The 27266-nt window shown below is 44.7% G+C and overlaps 1 protein-coding gene across 1 annotated transcript in view; it reads right to left on the bottom strand.

Annotated features, from left to right (window-relative positions):
* LOC147703693 (syntaxin-1B) overlaps positions 1–27266 on the bottom strand; it is a 410801-nt gene that overhangs the window by 41574 nt on the left and 341961 nt on the right. The window contains exons 8-9 of the mRNA XM_086932048.1: positions 26554–26691; positions 25234–25344 (exon numbers count right to left, since the gene is read on the bottom strand). Of these exons, the coding sequence (XP_086788174.1) occupies positions 25234–25344; positions 26554–26691 (249 nt within the window). The remainder of the gene's footprint in view (positions 1–25233; positions 25345–26553; positions 26692–27266) is intronic.

Genomic DNA, 27266 nt, shown 5'->3' with positions numbered 1-27266 from the left:
GACACCTTTTTGGGGGTGTGTACCAACTCATTCAACTGCCAAATTGCATGATGCCACCTCTCTGCCCCAGGAGATCCAGCATTTTTTATCTCAGCACCCCCACCCTAACTCTTGGTAAGCAAAACCAATCCCAACACCTTTTTGACTACTGCCCTGATAGGAAGTCAAAGGGGGTAGGGACTTTCAGGAAAAGAGTATTTTCATTCATAAGCTTGGCGCTCAGGTCAGTGAGTGCCAGTTGGCTGTGGGGGTGCCATTCTCATGCCCTTTGGGACTCAATGGCTCAAGTCCTCCCAGGTTTCCGTGACTGTCCCCAACTGGTCCGGGCCCAGGCTATGTGGGACATTCATTTTTGGAGCCAAGTTCACACTCTGTTATGGCTTGGACACCACTGATTCCATTGTGCGGGCCATTGACATCAGGGTCGCCATTCTTCACCTCACTGGGATGCGGACCTCTGGTTTTTCAGGTAATGTCCAGCCATCCCTCGTGGACATGCCTTTTTACATGACTCACTTATTTGAGGACAACGCAGAGTTCAATCTTGTGTGGATTAAGGAGAGCAGGGCTACGACAATCTGCTGGTGCTTATCGGCCCCACCTTGCTAGCTACATCAGTGCTACCATGACATTTGTATCTTCGACAGAGGTACCCCATACCATCAGCCAATCAAACTCCAGCATGGGGTCCAGCAGTTTTGTGGTCACAACCGTGGTGCCCACTGCTTCCATGATGAAGGACAACCCCAGTCCAGTAGCCCCACTGCAGCCCTACCTGCCAAACCCCATTAGTTGCTCTTACTGGAGCATAGCCACCTGGTAGCTGTCAGGATTCTATGATTCTTGCCAGGTTGGCAGATAATAACATCCAACAAGTGAGTCCTGCAAATGTTTTGGAAGCACTACACCCTACCCTGATCTGCTCTCTGTGAAGTGAATAATGGCAAAGCTGTGCAGAACAAAACCATCTACCACTGGATAATGCTCTGTATTAAGAATTGATATTCACTAGCTTAAAAGTAGCCTTCAGAAGGACTACATGTTCATTCTTCAAGGGGCAAAGCTGCTACCACCGCACTAGCATGCAGAGTCCCTTTCTAGACATTTGCCAGGCAACTACATGGGCCTTCTGCCGTACGATCACAAAACACTTTAGTCTGTATAGTCAGGTTAGCTGAGAGGGGCATTTTTCTGGTTTGAGTCCATCCACAGGCCTATCTCCAAAGAGGTACTGGTATGGTACCTATTCAAAAGGTGAGGAGCCTGTGGCAAGAAGTGTCCATCAGAAGAAAAAGTTACTTACCTTAGGGAGAACTCTTTCTGGTAGAAATTATCTAGCCACAGATTCCTCACCAAACCACCCATTCTTCCCATTCAGTGATTAGCATGTATCCATTAATAAGATCCTAAATCTAAGAATCTGCACAATGATCACACCAGTTTCACAATGATCACACCAGTTTGCTTTTGCCATACTGTGCTTTGGGGCACAGATAGTCTTGAAACTAACTGACCTCAGAGTGCTGGAATGGGGCCTATATAGGCTTTGAATGTCATTTCCGGAGCCAAACTGTGTCAGTGTGGAGCCGCACGGTGCCACCTACGATATGCAGAGGTGCTGCTGAAAAGTTTCTGGATTTAGTCTGACACCTGGGGAGTATTTAAAAGGTGAGGAATCTACAGCTAGATATAGTCTCTACCAGAAAATGCATTATCAAAGGTAACTAATTATTTTATTTATTATTATTATTTAACAATTTGTAATGCACACAGCTACCTCTAAGGGTTTCCGGCACTGGACATAGACTCATATGGTATCACAGGACAAAGATCGAAAATATCCAGGTCTTCAGACTTTTGCGTAAGATAAGTAATGAATTGTAATTTCTAAGAGCGTCAGGCAGAGAATTCCACAATTTTGGATCAAGGTGGCAAAAGAACAGCCCTTCTTACTAGTTAGACGGAACCTTAGTACAGAAAACAAAGCTTGATTCGAGGATCTCCAGGATCAAGTAGGCTGATTTGGAACTACGTGTTCCTGAATGTATTGTGGCACCAAGCCCTGTTTGGCCATGATCATATAACACAGTGCTTTTAACTCAGTATGTTTAGAGACCTTTCACCAGTGCAGTTCCTGAAACAAATGGGAGACTGAAGCATATTTTGGTAAGTGAAAAAGCAACCTTGCTGTAGCATTTTGAGCAATCTGCAAACGATGGACTGAAGTCTTATCCGCACCGAGGTACAGCACATTGCCATAATCCAATCTGAATAAGACTATAGCCTGAATTACAGTCCTTTGAACTGTTAAGGGGATTAACTAAAGAATCTTTTTCAGCCATTTAAGGACGGCAAAACAGGTGGCAATAACTTTAGTCATCTGTGGTTTCATAGAAAGCTTTTCATCAATAAGAAAGCCCAGATGTTTTACCTTAGTAGACGGGGTGAGAGGAGTTCCTAAGGATTCTGACCAGTGTCTCAGGCCCCAAAGTGAGGCTTTGTTACCCAGGACCATGACCTCAGTCTTGTCACCATTAAGCTTGAGTGTGTTTATATTCATCCATGAGAACATTTTCTTCAGGCCTAGGTTCAACAAAAATAGATCATGTTTCTGTGCATCTGATAAAGAATAGATAATCTGTGTTTCATCAGCGTATGAAAAAATGGTAAGCCCACAACTCTCTATTAAGTCCGCCAATGGGCGGACATTGAAATAGCAAGGGGCTCAAAATAGAACCCTGTGGAACTCCTGAAGTCAAGGCTTGTAGCTTGGATCTCACATCAGCCAAAAAGACCTGAATTATACAGTCTTTTAGGACCGAAACAAGCCATCTCAAGGCTGAACCTTCAAGGCTTAAAGACTCCAGTCTGTCAGCAAGGATAGAGTGGGATACCCTATTGAATGCCATGCTCAGATCCAACAGAATGAGCACGGCAGTACCTCCTGTATCGAGCTCATGTCTAAGTTGTTTTGTCATGCCAAGAAGGGCAGACTCTGTGCAGTGCCAAGCGCTGAAGCCTGACTGCGAGGAGTGGAGAAAATGATGGGCCTCAACAAATGCAGTGAGCTGGGCGCTGACATGCTTTTCCAAGACTTTGGAAAAGACTGGTGTCAGGGAGACCGGTCACAAATTCGACAAACAAGAAGGAACCAAGTTTGCTTTTTTTTTTAAAGAAGAAAAACCAAAGCGTTTTCCCACCTCTGAGGCATGGTCCCTTCCCTCAATGATGAAATGAGGAGCTCCAGAATCATAGTTAAGACAGACGTATCCAATAACCTGAGCTTAACTGGTGAAAGAGGATCAATCGGAGAAACTGATGTGATAGATTGTAAGGCACCCAGGATGGATGCAAGATACAAAAGAGACCATGCATTTAGTTTGATGACAACCTCTGCCTCAGTTGCCGGGTGATTAGCCTCCGCTAAAAGCGCATCAGTTTTGAGCGTATTTGAGTTGTTATCTGTATTCACAGAATCTTTAGCCAATCGTAAGTGAATATGATCCACTTTTTTGAGTGAAAAAAGAGCTAACTCATTACATTGGCTTTGTGAAAGAAAAGGCATAGGCAAGATGTTAATAGCATCCGATAATTATTTCACCTCCTTAAAAAGTGTCTCCTCACAGTGGTGGGAGTTGGTATTTTTTTCTGTATAGTAAGTAGCTCAGGCAGACTTACAGAGAGCATGATGACATTTTTATGACTCCCTATATTTCGACTTAGCCTCTGCATCATACAACTTCCTCCAGCTTCTTTCTAACTCTTTGCAGCAATTCCTTTCTAATCTGAGTGCATCAGTGAAACAAGGAGCATGTGAGTTAGTTCTGCCCACACATTTAATGGGCGTTGGTAAAATTACATCAATAGCTTCATTAAGCCAGTGATGAATCAAAGTTTAATCCAATAATGCTGGCCTCCTTGTCTTTAATAAAATCATGATTATCTATACAGTTATCTCTGAGAATCGACATTCTTAGATTCAGAACACTAAGGACTATCAGTCACAACTAAAGAATTTCGGTCACAATTGTTCCCATGAATACTTAATAGTTAATGCCTTGTGCAGTTGCAGTTGGTATTTCTGCCACATGGTGGTACAATTCCCTCAGATGTTGCGATGCAATATAGCCGGCAAATAATCAAATCTTATTTTTCAATCTTTGATAACCGGGACAAATATGAAGCCTCCACATCCTCTAAATAGTGGCGGAGGCCACCACCGGCTCAAAATAAGAACCACACCCCGATCTCCTTAGGAGACAGAGAGTAGAGTTCAGATGTCATGCAGATGTAAAGACTGGTCTCTGATGATCAACGTGGGAATCAACCTTGTATCAATTGCATTAGAGTTGTTTAGGAAATGGAGGCAAATAGATTTTAAAATGATTCAGGGCAGAAGGGAGTAAATATAGGTGTGATTCAAGAACAGATGTCAGGTCCACAAGCATTAAAAGTAAAGAGGAGGCGGGCAGGGGGGAAATGTCAGTAGGGTAGGAGCAGTTGAGTAGCAAGGTCAGGTGGTACCCAGTGCGGAAAATTTCTTGTCACCACAGGCTTGACAAAATGGCAAAAATATGTGTTTAAAACAGATTTTTTTGCCATTTGTCACCCTCCTCAGTGATGACACCCGGGGCGGCACGCACCCACTGCACCCCTCTTCCTACGCCACTGGGTGGGAGGGGGAGGAACAAAGTATAGGACAGGGGAATATAGGGACGCTCATTTTTGCCAGAGGATTTTGGCGGGGGAACCTACCTGTTGTTTCTTGCTCCTGCTGCAGAGCTCCGCTCCCGCTGCCATTCTGGTCTCCCTCCCGCCGCCGTAGTCTGCCATCCAAACGGCCGCCGAGTGGAGGGAGACTACAGGCACCAGCCTGCTTTGCTGGACACCGGAAGCCGCCACTGCTGGTCCCGCGCTCGGAGGCGCTTTAAATTTGTGACAGCCCCTGTGGAGCGGGTGTCACGCTCATTTTTGCCAGAGGATTTTGGAGGGGGAACCTACCTGTTGTTTCTTGCCCCTGCTGCAGAGCTCCGCTCCCGCTGCCATTCTGGTCTCCCTCCCTCCCACTTCCGTAGTCAGCCATCAAAACGGCCGCCGAGTGGAGGGAGACTACAGGTACCAGCCTGCTTTGCTGGACACCGGAAGCCGCCACTGCTGGTCCCGCGCTCGGAGGCGCTTTAAATTTGTGACAGCCCCCGCGTCGCGAATCGTGCGCGGATCACGACGAGGCCGGGCCGGGCCTATTTTCTAACGTGTCATGTAGGACTATTTGTAAGTACATTTTGCTTGCCTCTTTACTATGGCTGAGATACGAGACAAACCCATTTCTGGAGGCATTGTTGGGAATACCAAGGGTACCTTGGAAAACTACTTTTTCAAGACTGTCACTGATCCTGTTAGGGAGAGTACTTTGGCTGAACGCAGGGCGGAGCGGCGTCGCTCTATTGAGTGCCTGAAAAATAGACCCCTTTTGGATAGCCTGCCCTGTACCACATCACCTGGAGCTACTATCCATATAGAGAATGAGGACACTCTCTCTACTGACAATGTTCCTATACTTTTACGTGACCCCCCCCCCCCACTTGATTCCCCCAACAGCTTATCTATGAATATTGTATCCCTTCCTGGTGATCCCATTGCATGTATAGACGTGATAGCCGAGCAGCCTGCGCCTGTATTTGAGACCGCTAGGAAAAAAAAGGCTAGGAAACCTGCAGTGCCTAAAGTTTATGGCCCTCCACCTAACAAGAGAAGCAAAATGGGTGGTTAGCTGCTTAGAAGCAGGATCCACCACTCTGACTTCAGCAAAACCACTAAGGTGAACGCAATACTTACATCTACTCTGAAGGCCATTGTACCAAATGCTCAAATTTCTACGGCCCCTACACACACTGTACTAACTCCGAAATCCCCTACACTGATTGTATCAACTCCATCAGGTCCCCTGAACTGTCCGTCTAAGCCAACAGTGCCGGTTGTTCCCCTTGAAGGTTTCGAACACTTAATTAGGTCCTTCGTTTTACCCATAATAGAGAGGTTGAAGAGGGTGGAAGAAAGGTAGGGAGCTCTAGAATTGGCCGTTAGCAAAAATGCTGCACCACCTAAGGGTCCTGTGAAGCTAGCCAAACCCCCTGTAACAGTACTGCCATCTTCCACTCCTGTTGCTGAGACGGGTGCAAATAAAACTAGTAAGTCTATAAATATAAAAAAACTGAGGGCAATCCCCCCTAAACTGGTTCAACAAACACTACCTCGCACAGCTAGTGAAGTTCCCAAGGCAGGGAACAAATCTCCTATGGGAAGTACGCAAGAGGAGAGGCGAACAACTAGTTCAGCTAGGACAGAGAAGTCCAGGGGCGCCATGTTGAATTACCCCCTGAAGCGGTCCCTTTTGTGGTTGTCCTGACGGGGGTTCCGACGCTAGAGGATGGTAAGAGGGAAGGGTAAGAGGGAAGGGTTTTTCCAGTTAAAAAATAAAACCATGCACTGGATTAACCATAATCGACCACTTCCCTTTAATGTTAATGGAGAAATTTTGCATGTTCGCCGACTCCCCTGGTTGGGAAACAGAGTGAAAAACATAAAGGGGGACCTAATTGTCATCAACTTTAGAGATCCTGGGGCTGTGAGATATATTCTAGAATGGATCCCAGGGAACATTGGTAATTCCATTGTTCCCTGTGATCTGACTTACTTTTACCCGAGATCTCTGGTGAACCCTGTATTCCATCCTGGGGCTCTAGTATGTCCGCAGATCAAACCATCTATACCATTCAACAACCGGTATATGATGCAGGCACCTGACCCCATGATCCCTGAAAATGCACCTAGGTGGGAAACTGTACCTTTCAGGCGCCATATAAATGGAAACAAGAGGTTTGATCACTTTGTAGGAAATGGGAGAATGGATCACCTGCTACCTTTCACCCCGTTGGAAGTCGCAAACAGGTTCGATGCCTTCTCAGGCTTTGATGACTGCGATTGACAAGAGGGACCTCTTACTAACAAGCGATCTGCAAATGTAAACCAAGATGCTAATGTCACACCTAGTCCTCTATTAGAAGCCCTGACATTAGAACAAATTATCCAACCCGCCATTGGCAGGTCTTTTGACGACCAATCCTCACTTAACTGTGAGTCTGAGTTGGGGAAACCCCCTAGTGCACCCACTACCAATGACTCCCCTGGTACACTGGACTGTGAAGTAACTAAACAAGATCTCCCGGTTGCCCAGGTCAAAATCCTTTCCTGGAATGTGGCGGGTCTTAAAAACAAACTGCCCATTCCAGAGTGGGGTACTTTTATGGCCTCGCATGATATTTGCATGCTGCAGGAAACCTGGGCCTTAAAAGAAAGTGGAGTCCATGGTTTTGCAACATACGATATCCTGACGACCATGGGTGAGAGGGGTAGGCCTTCGGGCGGGCTGTCCATATGAGTTGGTACACATCTTGGTGTAAAGGCTTCTCAAATTCCAACTAACTAAATGGATGTACAGTGTGTGATGTTGACTACATTAAATGGGCCGGACATTGCCTTGATTAATGTATATTCAAGGCCAGTTAGTCGATTAAAAACTAGTACTTCAATAATCGATTATATTTTCATCGAGGCCAGGCACTGGGACAAGCTACACGAGTTTAGGGTTGTTGAAAGGTCAGACAGTGATCATAAGGCATTGGTCCTGTCACTCAAACCGGGGAGCTTTGGGCTGAAATGTCAAACTTTGGCTGAAGACTCCACCTCCGTGCCTTTAATAATAACAAACTGCAGGTGCAGGGTTAAATGGCCAGATCTCCAGATGTCCACTAGCAAACTTGCCGAACTATATGAGTCTGTTATTCCATTCATCGAAGACATGGGGAAATTCGGGCATTTAGGCAGGGCATCTGAAATACACACTCAACTGGTAGCCGCACTAAAAGATATTCTGTACCCGGTGAGAAAACCTAAACACCCTCGAACATCAATATCTAGATGGTATAATGCCTCCTGTAGGAAAGCCAAAAAGGCCCTTCTTAGAGCAATAAAAACTAACAATAGGGAAGAAATTAGAGCCCATCGCGTCGTGTACAAAAAGTCACTTTGCGATGCCAAGAAGGAATGGGAGGCCTCCATGTGGGATGAATTGGGATCTGCCCTCAATATTAATGATTTTAAATCATTTTGGTTTATAGTCGCAACAAGACTTAGTGGGCATAGCCCTGCATTCGCCCCGAATATTGCTCCTTCAATTTGGGAAAGCTATTTCTGCGACCTTTATGGCATCCCTGAGCCTGACGAAAAGCTTGTTACTATCCTGGAACTCTAGCAGCCTGCAAGCACTAGCGGGATCGCGCGGGGACGGTCAATCTCAGCTTCTTTATGCCCCACCCCAGTTGAATTTTTCACCCTGGCTGAGGTAGAGACGGCCCTAGGTAAATTGGTTCCTAATAAAGCTCCGGGCTTGGACAAATTGCCAGGGGACTTGTTTAGGACGCAACCAAAAATCTGGGCCCCTTATCTGGTTGTTTTGTTTAATGGTATCCTACAGGGAGAGGACCCCCACCTACATGGTTAGGGGCTGAAATTGTGCCAATCTTAAAAAAGGGCTGTCCTTTAGCCCCTTCTAATTATAGGCCGATCAGCCTAATTGATACATCTCAAAAGCTTTTGGGGAGGGTTATCCTTGATAGGATCTTAGGTTGGATTGAGGATAAAGGGGTATTGTTCATACTCCAGGCAGGCTTTAAGTCTGGCACCTCCACTCTAGATCAAATATTTCGCCTGCAGGTCCTATATTGGAAGACTGCCAAGGTGGAGGGTAGCAGCCTCTACCTTGTGTTTGTTGACCTGCGGGCAGCATTTGATCTAGTGCCACGGGAAAAACTTTGGAGAGTACTAGCAGACCTGGGCCTCCCGCCCTACCTGTTAGCCATCCTTACTAAGCTCCATGATAAAAATTTCGCCCAGGTGAGGTGTGGCATGCATGGCGAACTCACAGAGCAATTCCCTGTCCAAAAAGGAGTTCGCCAAGGGTGCGTACTGGCGCCAACGCTATTCAGCCTTTACATAAATGGCCTTGTGGAACACCTGAATGATGTAGAAAACAATGATGCCCCTAAACTAGCCACAGGTAGAGTGCCCGCTCTGATGTTCGCAGACGACACTCTGTTGTTGTCTAGAACATCATCGGGCATTCAAAGAATACTTGATGGGTTTGTGGAATTTTGCGACCTTCGGGGGCTGGAAATTAACTTAAGTAAAACCAAATTTATGATTTTTAACCCGCCGAAGCGTGTACGCCCAAATCCTGTTTTACACGGCACTCCCCTTGAAAGGGTTAAAACATTTGTTTATTTGGGTGTCACGTTAACTGAGAACTTTGGTTGGAATATGCAGATCGCTAAATCCACACTCAAGTTATCCCAGTTAGCGGGGGCATAGGTAAAGTTTCCAGGGCATCTACTTTCAGGCCGGCATCTCCAGCCCTAGAGATATACTGCCGGCAGGCTAGACCGGCAGCAACCTATGGGGCTGAACTTTGGGGGCATAAGGAGATCATGAGTCTCAAGAGGGTGGGGCACTCTTTTGCTAGAAACTTAGTTGGATTACCACCTAGCACGCCTTTGATCCCTCTCAGATTTTACCTTGGCATGTTGCCAATAGAGGAGGTCACTACTGCTAGACCTATAATGTACTGGAAGAGGCAATGGTCAGTCCCTGAATTGGATGCGTATAGAACGGAACTTTCTGAGATTTTGCCTCTTCTAAAGAACAAAAAGATCCCCTGGCTCCAGCATATTCGTGCTGTTAGTACCCGTTTAGGTTTTCCTGAACTGTGGGAAACTCCTGAGATCTTTTGCCTGGAGATATCTAAGAAAGAATTCCTCTCTCAGATACATACGTTAAATTATCAACTATTAATGAGCTCTTCATCATTGGGTAAGCTGACATCTGAATTCCTCCTAGTCAAATCAGAATCTAAACTGGAGGAATTTATGGATTTGATTGAACCCCCAGTTGCCCGAAAGCTTTATTTACAGTTAAGACATGGCACCCTTCCAGTTAGGTCCTTTACATCCAAATGGTCAAACTCTAATAGTGAAGCTTGCCCAGCTTGTAGCCACAAAACCGAGAATGTAACCCATGTACTGTTTTTTTGTCCCGCTTATTCCGAAATCAGAAAACGTTGGCTAATACCCATTTGTAAGAACTTGGGTCTCTTGCACTTTAAACAGGCATGTAGGATAATGATATATGATACACATCCACCCATTGTCTCCCGTTAGTTATTTAATATGTGGCGTAGGAGAGTTACCTTTTTAACTTGATTGTTGTATATACAACTTTGTCCAAATGTCTTGTCCTATGATAACTTCTAGTTTAATTCTCTTTTTAAGCTTTTATGAATATTTATTGTTTTATTGTCTGTGCTGATGTATTATTATGTGCACTTTTTATGCTCTTTTGATCGAAATAAAAGTTATCAAGCGAATATAGGGATGATCATTTTCAAAAACACTATTTGGCATATTTTGAGGGGCTCCTATGAAATCCCATTTAACTCTACAGCTTGGAATTTGAAAACATATCTTTAGTGTCCCATTTTCATGAGGGAGAGGAACAGAATAGCCAAGGAATCTAGACAGGGGAAATGTGGGGGCGAGGGGATGCTGCGATTCCTGTGGGATCACACTCTTTAATGAGGCAGGGGGGGGTTGAAATGTTGCCCAAAGAAGATTTCTTTCCACAGCTGCAGAAAAAAAGATGATTCATTCGACTGACTAGCCTTTCACCTCCTTTGGAGAAGGATGCTGTAATGTGAGGTGTAAAATATATTGTTAGAAAGTCTAGCACTTTAAATCGCAGGTCCTTCCCAGGGGCTTCGATGCTACAAAGGTCATCCACCCTGTTAAACCCCGCTCATGACATGATTGGGCAGGGAAAGAGTGGGATATTTACTGTACCTTATAAGTACTGATGCCATGGGAGGCGGTATTTACTGGGTCTAGAAACACTCCCTAATCTGAGTTTTCCTCCTGAAAATGAAAAATGCATGCAGAGTTTGATGTTTTCCCAAACTGTTTCTGCATATTTCCTAAAGTACTAAATGTTTTTAATAGAATTTCTCATGTTTGAGCAGTCAAAATATCGAAGAGGAAAATTATGTGAGTGTGGTATTTACCACAAAACTCGGGGCATAGTTACATGAAAATGGCACCGCGCTGTGCCACACGCAATTTTGCTCCCCCAAGTGGTGTCATTTTCAAAACACAGGGATGTGCCGTAGCAACAAGAATAGGGCACATCCCTGTGCTTACCCTTGCGCCGGCACTAAAAAAGCTGCCTAGCACCAACGCATGCACCCTAGCACCATGGTGCAAGGGTGCCTGCGTTACAAAGATGATTGTGTTTGTAGAGGAAGGGACACCTTTCTGCTCAAAAACAATCATTAGTGAAGTTTTGCTCCTTTACGCGTGCTTCCGAATGCAGCACACATAGAGCAAAAAATGAGGACAAATAAAAGAATTTCTCCTCGTTGCGCCACATTGACGCCTTCTTTTGAATGGTGTTAGTTTTTGGCACCGCCTCAGATTTACAGATCTTTGTAAATCTAGAGCAGTGTCAAAAAGCCATCGGTGTTGCTGGGCACTCCCATAGCAACATCCATTGCATGCCCCTTTCGCGCAGAAAACTGTGTTGCAGAGGACCATATTTACAAAGCTGTGCTAAGTCATGCAAAGTAGCTTTGCATGGCCTTGTAAATATGGGCTAACATTGAGCACCAGAGGAGAGTCAAAAAAAGTGACACTCTGGTGGCGCTAGGGGCTTCAAAAAATATGCTCCTCAGAGTCTTGACATCCTGCATAAACAGCGGTTGCATAGGATCACAATTCACAGGCCCACTTACAATCCTGGCATAGCTGAGCAGTTAAAGGTGCCCCCGACATGGTCTGAACCAAATTGAAGCTGATCAGGGATCTTGTTGGTGACCAAATGAGATTTCAGGTGTCAGTGACTGCTCTTTTCAGCTTGTGAAACACAGGATTTTTCAGCTGATTAAGGAGAAACAGATATAGATTTCCAATAAGTTGTGATGGACAGAGCTTTGAGGAGATTCGAAAATTCTTGATAGGTTAGTTCCGTCACGGGCCTCATTACAGGCAGTGGTCGCAGTGCGTTAAAAACAATTATAGTGACTGTGATACTACGTGCAATGGGGGGGCGGGCGATTGATCGTGGGGGCGAAGTCAAAGGCGCGGCTAAAAAAAACTAAATATTCTGTACCTTTTTTCTGTCTTTCACCTTCAGGTAACTACATATGTAATGACGCACAGCTTAAATAAAATTAAATGCAAGCTATGTTAATCAGGAAAAAACTACATAATAAAACCTCTATTAGTTAATGCACTGTAGCAGACAGCCACAGAATTGAATCCTAGTTGGTGCAGTGGAGAATAGTGATTTGTGTATATTTAGTGCTACAACATCCCGGCCTGTGACAGCAAGCACTGGGAACATGAAAGTCATAATTTTAATCTTACATTACACACAGTATAAGATAGGCTGCTATAAAAAAGGTGTAAGACAAAAAAGTGCTTACAAAATATATATTTTAGTAATACCCCGAATGTGCATCGTGCAACGTTTTTTTAGGTCGAGCTCGACCTGCATTCAATGCGAAGCAATGATTGCTGTCTGCTCGACAACTATTGTCACCCGTTTCTGGGAATGTAGACACGAGTCAGACGCGCGCTTTTTCATAGTCAGTTTGACCGCGGGAGCGCGCTGCTGGCTGCTTGCCGTGTGTGCGGTGTCAGTTTCGCTTTCATCAGTTTCGTTAGCTCGAGCCTAGATGTGCAAGCAATGAGAAACACAGCTAGCCCCCACCCCCCTGCACACACACATACACACGCTGCCGCCCCCCCACCCCCCTGCACACACACAGACATGCACACACACAGACACGCACGCATACACACGCCGCCGCCCCCTCCCCCCCCTGCACACAGAAACACACACCCCCGCCCCATGCACCGGGAGATCCGCTCTGAGCACAACACTCGGGGCAGGCGGCATCAAACCCACCCTCCTGTGAATAGTTACAAGCGTGGTGGAGGGGACACAGGGAGGCTGGTCAACCGAGAGTACACCAGAGCTGCACTTACTCTACACTATCGTTTCCTAAGGCCACACCAAGTCAGTATCTCCCTCGCAAGTCTTTCTCGCTGAATCTGGACGAGCGAGCTCAAACCACTCCCCCCGCCGCAGCCGGCCCCTTTCTTCCATGTGAAGGCCGGGCTGCTGGGTGCGAGGCCTGGCGGTGGAGGGAGCGGGAGGGCGCGCAGGGGCCGTCAGAGGGTTCCGGCCGCAGCAGCAGCAGCGCCGAGGCGAAGCATCCTACCTGTGCCAAGACATCGCCGGGTCCGCGGAGCGCCCTGGGGCACCGATCAGGAGGCTCCCAGCCTGCGGCAGGCTCCGACGGCCTCCAGGGGGCCCGCTGTCCCAGACTGGCACGGACGCCCGTGTCGGGGCACCGAGAAGGGGCTAAAAATAGAGCTTTGAGCGAGGGCTGAGCACGAGGCAAAGTTTAGCAGAAAGCAGTTTCCTCCATGCAGCAGAGACTCATGGCCGAGGCACGTCGGGAGGGGGGGGAGGGAAGGGGCGACACCGTGAGTCAGCACATCCCGCCCCTCGGGGAAGGCCGACAAGGGGCCCTGCAAGGGTGGGCGGGCACACAAAGCAAGGGATTCCGCGGCGGGGGCTGCACAATGGGGGCAGCGAGGGATGAGCGTGAATGCAAAGTAGGCCTGGGCTCCACCACCACCCGGCAGCAGGCGGCGAGGCTGCACCTCACACACACACATATATATACCCCCCCACACACACACACACCACCACACTCTCACCGCAAGGTCGAAGGGTCTGATCACTGCCGGTCTAGTCAACTCCTTACACTTTAAACGTTGTTAAATTCCCCCAAATGGCTTAAGTAAAGATAACACTAAAAGGCAGTGCAGCTTTTACGTGTTTCACGGAGCATACAACTTTTTAGGTGTCTTTCTGTCTGCCTCGATGGTTGTGTTTTTTTTCTCCAGAAGAGCGCTGTGCATGTTGATTAGACTAGTCATTTACATTGTCCGTTGTAAATTTGGACCTACAAGTCCCAGCATGCCCTTTGCTATTGGCTGATAATCCACAACGGGCTGAAACCAGTCTCGTGATACGGAGCCAGTTGACAGCTTTGATAACAGACAATTGTCCACGTGGTGGCCGCTGCTTTTGACACGAGGCCACCATTAAAACAAGAGTCCATGTTATCAGCAGTTAGCTATCAAATGCAGTGGTCTCTCATCTTGCCAGAGAACCGCCCTCATGGCATGGGCCTGGTGACTCCTATGCTAATATTACCAGTCAATAATCTGTGCCGTGGCCTCTGCCTCGTGCCTAGGTGTCAGTTTCCAGCTGTGGTATTATTAGCAGTCAATCTACGCCATGGCCGCTGCCTAGCGTCAGTTCAACACATATTAAATTACAAATGCTATCGGTGTCACATTTGCGAAAGTTAAAACTATTGGCATTGTAAATGACAAAGCTATTGATTTCGCAATTTTCAAAACAAACACATAAATAAAATATTTGTCATTTACAATACCAATAGCTCAAACTTTCCTAATGCGAGACCTATTGCCTTGCAAATGCTTGTTATAACTGTCTTTTAAAAGCACACACTTGACACCTTATCCGTTGGCTCCAATAAAATAGCTCTGTAAAACAAATAAATCTGTGTCCTCAGGAAGTGATTCTATCAATTGAAGCTAATACCGGCTTCCAAGCACCCTTAAGGTTTGCAGATTGACTAGCTGTGCACATTTGCATTTCTTTCAGGCAGCGGGCACCCTGGCAAAATACGTCTTGTTTAGCTGTCTGCGCCTCCCTGGCTTTCACAGCACAGGAAACTCCTTGCCGCACATTTCAGCTGTCGGAATTAACTGTCTCAGGACAGTTCTCTGTTCACTCAAAGCAGGGGAAACTATTTTTATTAAGATTGAAAAAAGTAAGGGCACGTCATGCCCCTCAGATCCCCCCACTTCGACCACTGATTACGAGGGCCGCGTTGTAAATCCGTAGCCTCCCCCATTACATATAAGGGGCTCATTGGCTACTCTGGGTGGGTGGGGTTGCTGGCCATTACTTGTAGTTCCAAGAAGATCCCTTGAAACACGAAGAATTACGTAAGGATCACAAAATCTGGTCCCAATTTGACAGAATGGCAGAATGCGAAGTTTTAAATATCGACTTGCAAAAATAGTGTGAGCAGAGTACAGAATCCCAGAATATAAAGGAGGTACAGTTATGTAAGGGAGCATTGAAGTACTATACTTACTCCACATATAAGGTCCTTGAAGATATATTAATCTTCAAAGTATGTAGAGTCAATAATATTGAAGTTATATTTTCCAATATATACTTACCTTCATGATATTCTGTTTGTCCCTATTTTTGACACACTATTTTTGTATGTCAATGACGTTGCACTCTATATTCTAACAGGCAAGCCCCAGGTTTCCTAATTATTTGTCATTTGCCCCTGGAATTTCAGCGGGAGACTCCAGGCCTACTGCTTTCCACTCAGGTATGTATAGGGCTCCCAGTTTTATGGTATTTTTATTTTTTGCCATTTCTGCCTGTATTTATCCATATTTATTTTTTCCTAATTGTATCTGTATTTATCCATATGTATTTTGGGTTTCGTGGAAAAATTAAGCTGAAATTAGTATATTTCCACAATTTTGTAACCAATAAATATGCGCTTATGCTTGAATGTCTGCCAGGTTTCAGTGCTGTGAAAAACCCCAGAAGATACATCAGTTCATTCTACTGCTGTTAAAGCCTATTTACTAAAAATTATTTCTTTATTAACCCCCTTATCTATCCATCCACACATATATTGGCTTGGCAGTCATGGCAAACAGTGTTTAGAATTACTCAAAAAACACCCTAATTTACGCTTTTATCCACATTTAAAAATAAATGCAGACAAACAAATAAATGTTTTCTATCTGTATTTATCTGTACAAATCAGTAAAAACAGAAAACAGGAAGCCTTAGTTATGTAGGACTGCCACATCAATGGCACACTCAGGACATTGACTCCTCCAAGATGGTGCAGTTCAACAGTTCAACAGTATGAGGAGCTGTTCACAAGTTTCCTTTATCTGTTGTTCTTGAAGCTGAATTTAAAATTGCCTTTGGAAATGATGTGTGTGCTTGCAGAGCCAGGAAGTTCCCTACACAACTAGGGCAAGTCAGTCGTCATACAGTGACCCATTTGTTTATTTATAGTACCTTACGCAGTCGCTCTCCTTATTTTAGCCTCTTTTACATGACGCTGAAGACAGAGGTAACTGATAAGCTGAGGAAGGGGAGATGGTAACCTGGAATTTAACAGACGTCCAAATACTCAGAAAAGGGAACAGTCACAGAATTAAATGTTTATGGCCATTATACTTCATCAACTTCACTGTGTAGTTACAAATCTGTGATTAAGCCCTTATCCTCCGTGAGTTTTTCTTTATCGCTCTCCAGATATAAATTTTGTAAAAATTATGTTTCCATTTCAGCAACAAGAACTTAGAATAAGGAAATCATTTGGAACTTGCTGGATGGTCTGCTAGCCCACCAGGTCATCAGAGGCCCTGGCTTCCTCTTCCTTGGCGGAAGGCCACTCACCATATTTTGGGGTCTTTGTCTACCTGGCAGAGATCTCACTGCACGATGCAGCCAATGAAGTGGCAAAAGTGATGTAGGCAGCACAGTATTCAACGCTGGTGCCATATTTTTGAGCCCCACTTGACAAACATTTTTGTTTGTCTAAAACAAACTACAATGTCAGCAAGTGGGACTTTGTGTGAGAAACACAGAAACACCGTTGCATTTACGTGGAACTCACTGTTCTCATTACTGTCGGCTACCCATCACTAAGATATGGAGACCTAGTGATACACAGATGGCCAGGTGAAAAGTTTCAAACTGCAGACTAAGCTGAGACCCACCGCTGGAAACCAAGAGGCTCCTCCATCTCTAAATGGGATACGGAAACCAGTGGTTTAGCAGAGGGGCATCCATGTTTTCTTAGGCCAATGCCCTACTTCCTCCCAGTGGTGTGTGTGTTCTACTAAAAGAAACCCCAGTCTCAGCATGTGGGAATTTGTTTCAGAAAGACAGAAACACAGTTGCACTTACACACAAGGAAATTCAGAGGCACGCTGTCCTAATTAATGTGCGGTACCCATCACTAAGATATGGAGACCTAGTGGCAAACAGGTGGCCAGGTGGAAGGTTTCCAACTGTAGACCAAGCTGAGGCTCCACCACAGGAAACCAAGTGGTCCCTCCTTTGTGAATAGGTTGGGGACTTAAGTGGTTTTGTGAGGTGCAGCCACTATTTCTTGGCTGATGCCCGGCTTCCTGGCAGGTGTGTGTATCTGTGTGTGTGTGTGTGTGTGTGTGTGTTTCAAATAGAAAAACATGTTTGCTTAAAATGTTTAAATCTTTGTATGGATGTGTCCATGTATCTTCATATATGTATGTATAGTTATACATTGTTAAAACTGGGGTTTCTGGTTGTCAGAGTATGCACACTTTACAAGCAGGAAACACCACTTCAGTCAGGGTAAGCTAGATACACACTAAAAGATACACATGCTTGCCCTCTGGAAGCTTGGCACAGAGTAGCCAGGCTTATCAAAAGAGGCAAAGTGTAAAGTATTTGTGCAATACACACACACACGCCCACACTCACGCCCACACTCACGCCCACACACACGCCCACACACACGCCCACACACACACACACACACACACACACACACACACACACACACACACAGTAACACAATGACAACACCACAAAAATACTCCATACAGGGTTAGAAAAATAGATTATATTTTTATAACAAGGCCAAAGCAACAAAATACAATAAGTAGAACCGGAGTTATCAACTTTTAAAGATTAAATCAAAATGTAGTTCTTAGAAGCATTAGCGTTAGGGGTTACTTGAGGTCGTGCTGGACAGGGGCAAATCCAAAATTCAGACTGACCATGATGGAGGGCAGGCTGGCTACTGGACTCAGATAGGTTCCGCTGAAAAAGTACATTGGATGAAGGAAGTGTTCGACGTCAAAGACAATATGTATCTGTTCTGCTCCGTGCAGACAATGAAGGATGCACCTACAAACCACTTTAAGATGAAGGCAATGTGTTGTTGTCAAGCTGTGCTGCCTATCATCATTGAGCCGTGCCATCTGTCGAAGTGATGTTGTCAATCACTTCCTGTGTTGGTGTCTAAGGGAAATGTGTCGGTTCCGATCAGAGCAAAGCCATCACTGTGTCAATTTTGATGGTTCTGTACAGCAGAAGTCGCCTTTCAATGGCCCAGGGCTGGATTGGCACCACTTGGCATGGCCAGACGCACATAGGAGAGGCCAGGTGCTGTTGCAGAGTTGAAGGAAGTCTTTAATGGCCCTGAAATGTAAGAACAGGGGGCAAGCCCTTGGAGTCACTTTGGGTTCAAATGAGATGGGTCCAGTTGATGTCCTCGGCAGGGCAGAGATCAGCAGACAGCAGGGCAGCACAGCAAAGCAGAAAAGCAGTTCTTCCAGGGCAGCAGTGAGACAGAGTGTTAATCATTGTAGCATAGCTGTCTTTACTTCTGGCATGATTCTTCACAGGTCCAGTAGTATACTGTCTTGGCAAAGTCAGAGCCCCAATACTTATACCCAGTTGTGCCTTTGAAGTGGGGGTGACTTCAAAGCTGGCCCTTAAAGTGCACAGGTCCTCCTTTCTTCCCAGCACTAACTTCAAACTAGTAGTAGGTGAAAATAGACCTTTGTGTTGGATTCAGGACACCGCCTAGTTCAGCTGTAAGTGTCAGCTCCCCCCTTGCCCTGCTCAGGAAGAGCTATCAGAATGCAGATGAATTCTCTGTCACACCCTCCCTTTCTGTTTTTGTGGTTGTCTAGAGGGAATACACAAAGTGAAGCTGTCACTCACTTCAGAAGTGTATTGGAGACAGGCTGCAGGGCACACAGAGCAGTAAGAGTAGAGAAATGGCCATTTTCTAACAGTTCAAAAAACACAGTTGATGGACAGAATGTAGAACAATGTCATACATTCACCCCAGTACAAGGATCTGGGCCTAAATCCATCGTTTATTTGCACTCCACACAACCCTGGGTTAGACACTGGCTATATGCAAATCAGCTCTGACCCTGTGCCTCATGGGAACAGTCCAGTCCGAACTACCAAGCCATGTCTTTCCCAGACCGGAATCAAGCATCCAAGGACCGGTTTCTGGCTATCAGCCTTCATCAGCCTAGATAGCTTGACTCCAGTGGTGTGGAGAGCCTGGGACTCACGTTTTGTTTTTTGCATTTTCTAACAGTGGCATTTTTAAAATAGCAAGGTTAAATCTAACTTCACAATTAAAGAGGACTTATCATTACCATTCCAAAGCTATAAAACACGATTTAGCTACTGTAGGAAGCTGGTTCTGTATATACTATACCAAACTGGGGTATAGTGTGCACAGAGTCCAGTGGAACTCCAAAGGTAGGCAGAGGTAAAAGTAGATAGCACCTTACTCTCTATTTGTGGTAGTGTGGGCTTTATCAGAGGGTAGTGTCAAGCCTTTATTGTACACACTCAGGCAGAAAATGATGTCACGCACTCAAAGACTGACCTCAAACCAATGTTTTTGTATAAAAAATGTTATTTAGTTCTAACTATTTTCTAGAACCAAGCATGATGAACAAAAAATGTGGTTATCTGTTAACAGGTAAGTACTTGGTTGTGGGAGTTGGTATTCTGGGGTTAGAATCAGGGTTCCCCCAGGGTCAAGGATGCACTCTCAAAGCACAGCTGGAAGCAGCAAAGGGCTAGGGTAGCTCACAAAGGTGGCAAGCCTTTGAAGGTTCGCCTTCGTGGACGCTGCCCATCCTGGGGGAGGAGGCTTGGCACCTCGTCTCAGGATGTGCATTGTTTCAGACCCCCAAGAGCATCAGGCTCTCGACCCAGGGGTCCAGAAACATGTCTGATGGTGGCAGCTGGCGAGCAGCCACTCAGCCTCGACACTAGTGTTAGATTAATTTTCAGGGGCCATCTCTAAAATAAAATTAAATCCCACACTGGCATCACTGTGGGTTTAATGTGCTGAGAAGTTTGATACCAAACATCCCACTTTTCAGTAAAGAAAAGATGATGCTGTGGAGTTCGTAATGACAAACTCCCAGCTCCATATGCTAATAATGGCAGTACTACACTTACAATGTCTAAGAATTGGCTTAGACACTGTAGGGGTACAGGGCTCATGCACCTCTACCCTTACCACTGGTATAGTGCACCCAGCTAGAGGGATAGCTGACCTATGCCAGGGCAGTGGGTTGTCAGTATGGCACCAGCCACAGCTGCTGCAGGTAAGAGCAGTGGGGCCAGGTGAGGGGGGATTGCAAGACACGACCATGAGGGAAAATTAAATAAATAATAATTTGTCCCTCCGTGGTCGTCTCTCGAAATCCCCTTTCACTTGGCCCCACCGCCTCACCACTCTGACCTGCAGCGGCCACGGCTGCATGGCACAGATGTGTGCCATGTTGACTCTTCACTTTGTTCTGCACCAAAACACGCAGCTTGCAATGGCACTGTGTGTGTATATGTAAAGGTACAGGGATATTAAGGGTGGCACAATAAGTGCTGCAGCCCTTAAAGGCCTTCCCTGGCCATAGTGCTCTTTACAAGGGAATGGCCTGTGGCCAAAGAGAGCCAATTGGGTTTTGTCTTAATGCATTTTAAGGGAAAGAACATAGGCCCGGGGTACCTGTTTGGCAGGAACCCAGGGCATACTCAGTCACAGTGCATCAGCAGTTTGGCAAAAAGTGGGCGCAACCATGCAAAAAAGGGTATTTTCTTAAAACTACTCCTTCTGATTAGAAATTACAGCTTAAAAGTGCATTAAGGAATTCCTAATGTTAGCCTACGAGAGGAGTAGGCCTCACCGTAGTGAAAAATACATTTAGCTGTTTGTCAATAGCATGACATACACAGTTTAACTCTATATGTTCTACCTTTCACTTACACAGCTCCCTACCATATGGATCACCAAGGGCCCGCCTTAGGGTGACTTATGCAAGATCATCTGCACCTGTCTGCACCCAGCCCCTGCATTGCTATCAGTTTTTCATCAGGTTTTACCCATAGACTGGCACATACTACGGAACACCTCATGTTATAAAGAACATACTTTAACTGCACCTCAGTAATACCAATACAGGATTCGAGAGGCTGTAATTGTTGGAAGTATATGGACAACATATGTCCACCAGAGTGAGCCACTAAGTATATGTTGGTGAAAGTTAATGAAAGAACAAGACAATATACACATAAGCTTTCTGGGTGTTTGATAAATGCAGGATCTCTTCCAAAACACACTCTTGGAATTTGTAACCTAATTAGAGAGAAAACTAAAGCTGAGACCTGGCTTAATGAATCTAGGTGTTCTCTATCTTACATAAAGAAAGAATGGGGCAAAGAAGAGAAGGACATGCCATCATTCTCTGAAGTAGTCTTCAGTGCTCCAGCTGCCCTTTAAACAACCTCATAGGAGCTGAAGGAACTGGTCTTTGTGTTAAGACCTCTGAGCAATCATGCTTCTCAGGAGGGCGGGTATCGCCCATCTGGACATGGTGCTGATTTTTTTAATTAGCTGACTGACATCTTAGCCACACACTGCTTACAAAACTGATGATTTTACTTTACCCTTCTGATTGATGAAATAAATAATGCTGCTATTCAAACGCTTAATGAAATACTTTCCATTTTCAAGTTAAATCAAATAGTCAGTTATCCTAGTCATTTGGATGGTCACATAATTTACTCGGTCTGTGCTAAACGTAACACATTGTTTGTAAGCCGGCTGGTGGCAGAAATCTGATCTGATCATTCTATTATTTATTTTGTTTTGTTAGAAGGAAATAATACGAAACAAAGAAGAGCAGAAACAAATAGTACATTACCAGTAAGGGCAATGAACAAGATTTAATTCATTTATTAGCTAATATCTCACCCACTTTATCAGGTTCTCTAAAAACTGACATTGACCTAGTTAACAAATGGTTAGCCCTAACCGTGAATCGGATAGCCCCACACAAAAGGTGGGATTTAAAAATCTGGAAGTAGGCTAAAGTCAGATCTCTTTTAAAGAAACCCTCAGTCATTCTAAAATTCTTGTCATTGGACAATGGAGAGTGCCTTCTTGATTCTTTTAGACTGTCTCAGTCACTGGTACCTGTTTTTCTGTATTGAGCACACTTAGACTTGACAATGTGAAAAGCCTCTACCTTGACCTGCCAAAATATCTTACCATCCGTTTGCAGACAGTTCAGAATGTAGTAGTAGGAATGGTTATAGCATTTTCCCAGTACACCCCAATGATAGATCATTTGAATTGAAACAACTTCACTGGGACACATGCAAAGTGCATTCTTTTTAAAACTCTGACATTTGTACACAGAGCCTTTTACTGGATTGGTCTCAAGTACCTTATGGGCAGATGTAAATACTATCCCATTAACAGATGTTTACAGTCTTCAAATCTGAATCTTCTCCCGATCCCCCAGTACAAGTTGGGCAAGGGAGGAGGTAGGTCCTTTGCATCTCTTGAAGCAAAGGCCTAGAATAAGCTTCTGGTATGCCTCCGCTGTATATGCTCGGAGAGTGAGTTCAGTAAACATATTAAAACCTGGCTATTTTCCACGTTTTAACGTTTGTTATCAGTAGTTGGGCTTTGACTTATGGATAGTGGCGAGACACTCTTTTGGCAGCTGTTTGAGCTTTGTAAATGCTTGTCTTTCATTCAAATCACTTGCAGCTCAAAATTCCATGTCTGAAGTCACAGCATCAGGAAAATGAACTTAAAGTGTTAGAATAACTGCATCATCATAAGTTTAGGTTTAGGAAGGGGGGTACTGTATAACCGGCTTTGGGGCTGAGAGATGTTCTTTTCAAATGTTGTAAACACTGAAAAATCCAAAACATTGTGGGTTTTCAACACAATGTCCAACACGTTTCTCACTTCATTTGCACACCTACAGCAAGTAGTGAGTTTGGAAATGGACCGGAAAAAGTTACCCAAGCATTTCTGTTTTTCAGGGGGGATAGGCCTGGGAAAAGAAATTAGCACAATTACGAACCAATGAAATGTCCATGTTTCACAGTTTACTTGTGGAGAAAATTTGGGCTACAAAACCACAACACTCTGGTCCGCTGGGTATAATTCATGTCGTTAATTCCTGGTCGGGAAAAGTTCCAGCCATGAACCGCACAAACTGCCCAGATTGTGAATTTCGACAGAACTTCTGGTTGCCATCTGATTTTTGTTTTCCATGCAAGGAAGTAGATCTGTGAAATGTTATAGATTCACACAGCAATTTGCTTCCAATTACCAAATATTGGAAAAAAAGAATTTGTCTAGGTCTAGGTAGGGGTTTCCCATAGTGAAAATGTTTCCAATTTGGAGAAAAATATCAAAAGAACTTTAACTTTTAAGAACTTTTTCGGTTATTGTGCATTTGATTTGCTTTACTTGCGAACAATTGTTTATGCCTATATATATATATATGATTGATATTAACATGGTTTTTTATTTCCCCTCTTCCCCCCTCCCCCTTTAAAAACTAGAAAATGCTTGGATTTTTCTTAGTGTCACCAGTAGTTTATCATTTATCTTTTTCCATATTCTTCCCACTCATTTTGTTCCTGCTGATGTCACCTTGCTGTTTTATAACCTGTTGAATCAATAAAGCTCTCAAACTTAAAAAAAAGAACTTTAAGTGCAAAAGTGCATTTCTGCCAGTCTGCTTCAAATGGAGTTTCCACTTAAACCCTCAATATGAGTGGTGGGATCTGCCTCACACATTTTTGAGAGCTCCAGTATCTCTGGGCTCAGAACTATTGGGTCTTCAAACTTTAAATCCGATCATTTCGGGCCCAAAGACTCTAGATCCTCTGTTTGATCCTGCCAAGGCAGGGGCAATGGTAGTAACACTGCCCAGCCCCACCTGACCCCTGTTGCAGCATGAAGACAAAACGCCCCTCAAAGAGGATGAAGTCTGACCTAAACCTGCAGCCCCAAAACCCAATACCCAGGGCCGGGCTGGCCGTAGCAGGCACTGGATGTTTTCCCAGTGGGCCAGAAGGGTGAGGGGCCATTTTTGTTACTGGTGGACAGTTTTACAGCAGTGCTGGAATATCGGCCCTCCTGTAACAAAAGCAGCAGCAACAGCAGTGTTTCCCACCAGCACCCCTCTCACCCTGGCCTGTGGGCCGGTCCAACTTTATTGCAAGGCCGGTTTGCGGTTCTCAGTCCGGCCCTGCTGCCAATACCCCTGCCTCCCACTGGCCCTCGTATTAATATTTTTTGTCTGTTCTGAACAGGTGGAAAATGTCAGTTATTTTCCCATAAGACTGGGAAAAAGTACTTGAAAAAGAATCCCTTCTTACCCAGTTCATGTAGTTATTCACTATTTAGGGTCGAAATCTTGTCCCTGTATCTCTGTGCCAAATTCTGACATGTGTGTACCGATGACCTCAGTGGTAAATCTGCAGGCGCACATAAAGGCTGGTGAAAGTACTTCCATGGATATAGAATCTAACACTGCCGTAGATTCTCAAGAATATGTTTATGGCTGTCTGTGAATCCCTAAAAGGAGTCCTAAGCAGGTGAGATTTCCAACTCCACCTGGACTTTGTTTTGTGACTCCTGTTCTCTGTAGTTGCACACCCTAATGGTTCTCTGTTCTGAAAGAGTGTTTAAAGAGCAACATGTTCTTTAATTTTTCTATTCTATACCTATTGTTTTCTTTATATCAAAGCTAAACTTGGAATCTTTGAATTTGAGCATCTCTTTTTGGTCAACTAACTGGATTGGTAAGCACAAAATAAAGTTGTGAAATGGAATAGTGATAAAATAACTGATGGTTTTAGCAGAAATTAAGGTTTTCTGAATATGTTCATGAATATGAGATTAAAATTGACTTGTTCATTTTCTATACCAGCAAGACGCATGACAAAGACAGCAGATGTAACAGACGTTTGCTGATGTGGACTACCTCTTCTTGACCCAAGGCCCACATACTCCATGCTACCAACATAGAACAGTTCTGGTTGGGAGGGTTGAAGGAGTGTTTCACTCACCCTGCGTGCTTTGCTCTGGTATTTTACAGCCTTTTTGGTGTCAGACACGGCTCGTTCCACGTAGTCCACGGAATGTTCCACGTTGTACTCAATACGGTCGATCATCTCCCCCTACAGCCAAGACAGAACAACACAAGAAGTTCAAGAGGTAGGACAGGTAACCACAATCCCATCCTCCTGCTGTCAATAATTTTCGATGCCCCTCTGTCTGTCATTGCTACATTTACATTAATTAACCAATCAACTGATGTTTCCTAAGCATACCTGCCCTCTTCCATTCATCCACCTACACGCTTCTCCATTATGCAATCCATAACTCTCCTCTCCCTCCTTTCATCCGAACACAGCCCTCAGGCATTTATCTCTCACTGTTGCTCCATCTCTCTTGCCGGTGTCCATTAAGATAGCTCTGCAGTATTCTATTAGCTACTCACCTCTGTCTGTCCTGTCTGTCATCTCTCCAGCAAATAATCTCTGTATTCCTTCACTGCTCTATCTGTCCCTTCTTTCTATACATCTATCTCCCAATCCATTCATTCAGCAAACCTCTCACCCCACTATCACCTTGTATCTCACCATTCATCCCTGTCTCTCTGTGTTTCTATTCCCCCATTTGTGAATCTTTCCACACATCTGTCCATACGTCTATCCACTCAACTCGCTATATTTGTCTCTACTTGCCATTTATTCACCCATCTTTCAGTACATGTCTTTACCTATTGACCTTCCTATCCACTCCCGCAATTATGACACCACTCTATGCGTCCCACTCTTTGTTCACCCACCTTTGCCTCAATAATGTTTTTGTATTTATACATATGGCTAGGCCAATATCTTTACAAGGCTTTCTCTATATCAGGTAGTCTTTCCATCCATCTTTCCCATTGTTTCAAACCTCTTTCTTAAGCTCTGTCTAGCCAACCCTATCCCTGTCTTTCATCTCCTTATCCATCCATCTTTCTATCCATCTCTCTATGTCCAATGCTGTATGGTTTTGTAATGCCTGTCAATTTCTTTATATATTCATTGATCTTTGTTCATTCCTCTCTCTGTCCATCCAGCTGTCCATCTCTCTGTCCATATGTCTATCACACATCTCTCCATTGTCCATCTCTACATGTGCCCATGGCTTCATTCATCCATTTCCCTTTCCGTTATCTATATCATTCCACCCCTCTAACAGCTGATCTCTCTAGCCACCGACATATCTACCAATCCATTCTTCTAGCCCCATCTCTATCTAATCCCTATCTCCACCTCTTCATCCTTTTACTTGTTCATCTATCATCTACTTCCATCACATTCTCCCACCATCCATACCTGACTCTCCACCAGCATGGCCATGTCAACAAACATATCGTGCAGCTCCCTAATGCTTGTCTCTAGCTTGATGATCTCGTTGTGTCTCGTCTCGATCTCGTTCAGGGCCTGCTTTGTCATCTGGGAGTCCATTTTGATCTGAAAGGCAGAAAGGAGAGCGAAGGCGAACAATAAGCGAGAACATTAAGCATTTCATAACCTCACCAAGCTATCGAGCAACAGAATCAAGTCACATGCACAAGAAACCCATTCCATCAAACATTAACATGGAGGACACACAAGAGTCAAGTGGGTTGGATATGAATAAGTTTCCCAACAGGTTGATGCACCAAAAAGGCAGTTTGAGCTTAAGAAGAGTAAGTCATATAGTTGAAAACTGCCTTTCCTGAGTCCCTATGGCTTGAATATTGCACTATGCCATGGTAAATCAACATTGTTATTTTGAGTCCAACTTCTGTAGACTCCTATGAGCAATTCTATTTGTAGAATGTACCTTCTGAAATAGATAAACTACATTTACTTCATAGGCCCTCATTACGATGGCAGTCGGACGAATGTCTGACCGACATCATATCGGTATGGAGGCTGCCTGACATGTACTCGGCATCTCCATCTGAATTATTACGATCCGCCCACCGTGAAGGTGGTCAGAAAATGCCCTTCTCAATTGCGGATTTTGCTGCGGCCCAGAAAAGTGCCATAGCACAAGCCAC

Source organism: Lissotriton vulgaris, chromosome 7 (genome assembly GCF_964263255.1).
Source record: "Lissotriton vulgaris chromosome 7, aLisVul1.2, whole genome shotgun sequence".
In the NCBI taxonomy this organism is placed as follows: domain Eukaryota; kingdom Metazoa; phylum Chordata; class Amphibia; order Caudata; family Salamandridae; genus Lissotriton; species Lissotriton vulgaris.
Note: the sequence above shows the minus strand (reverse complement) of the source record. Positions and strands in the feature narration are given on the sequence as shown.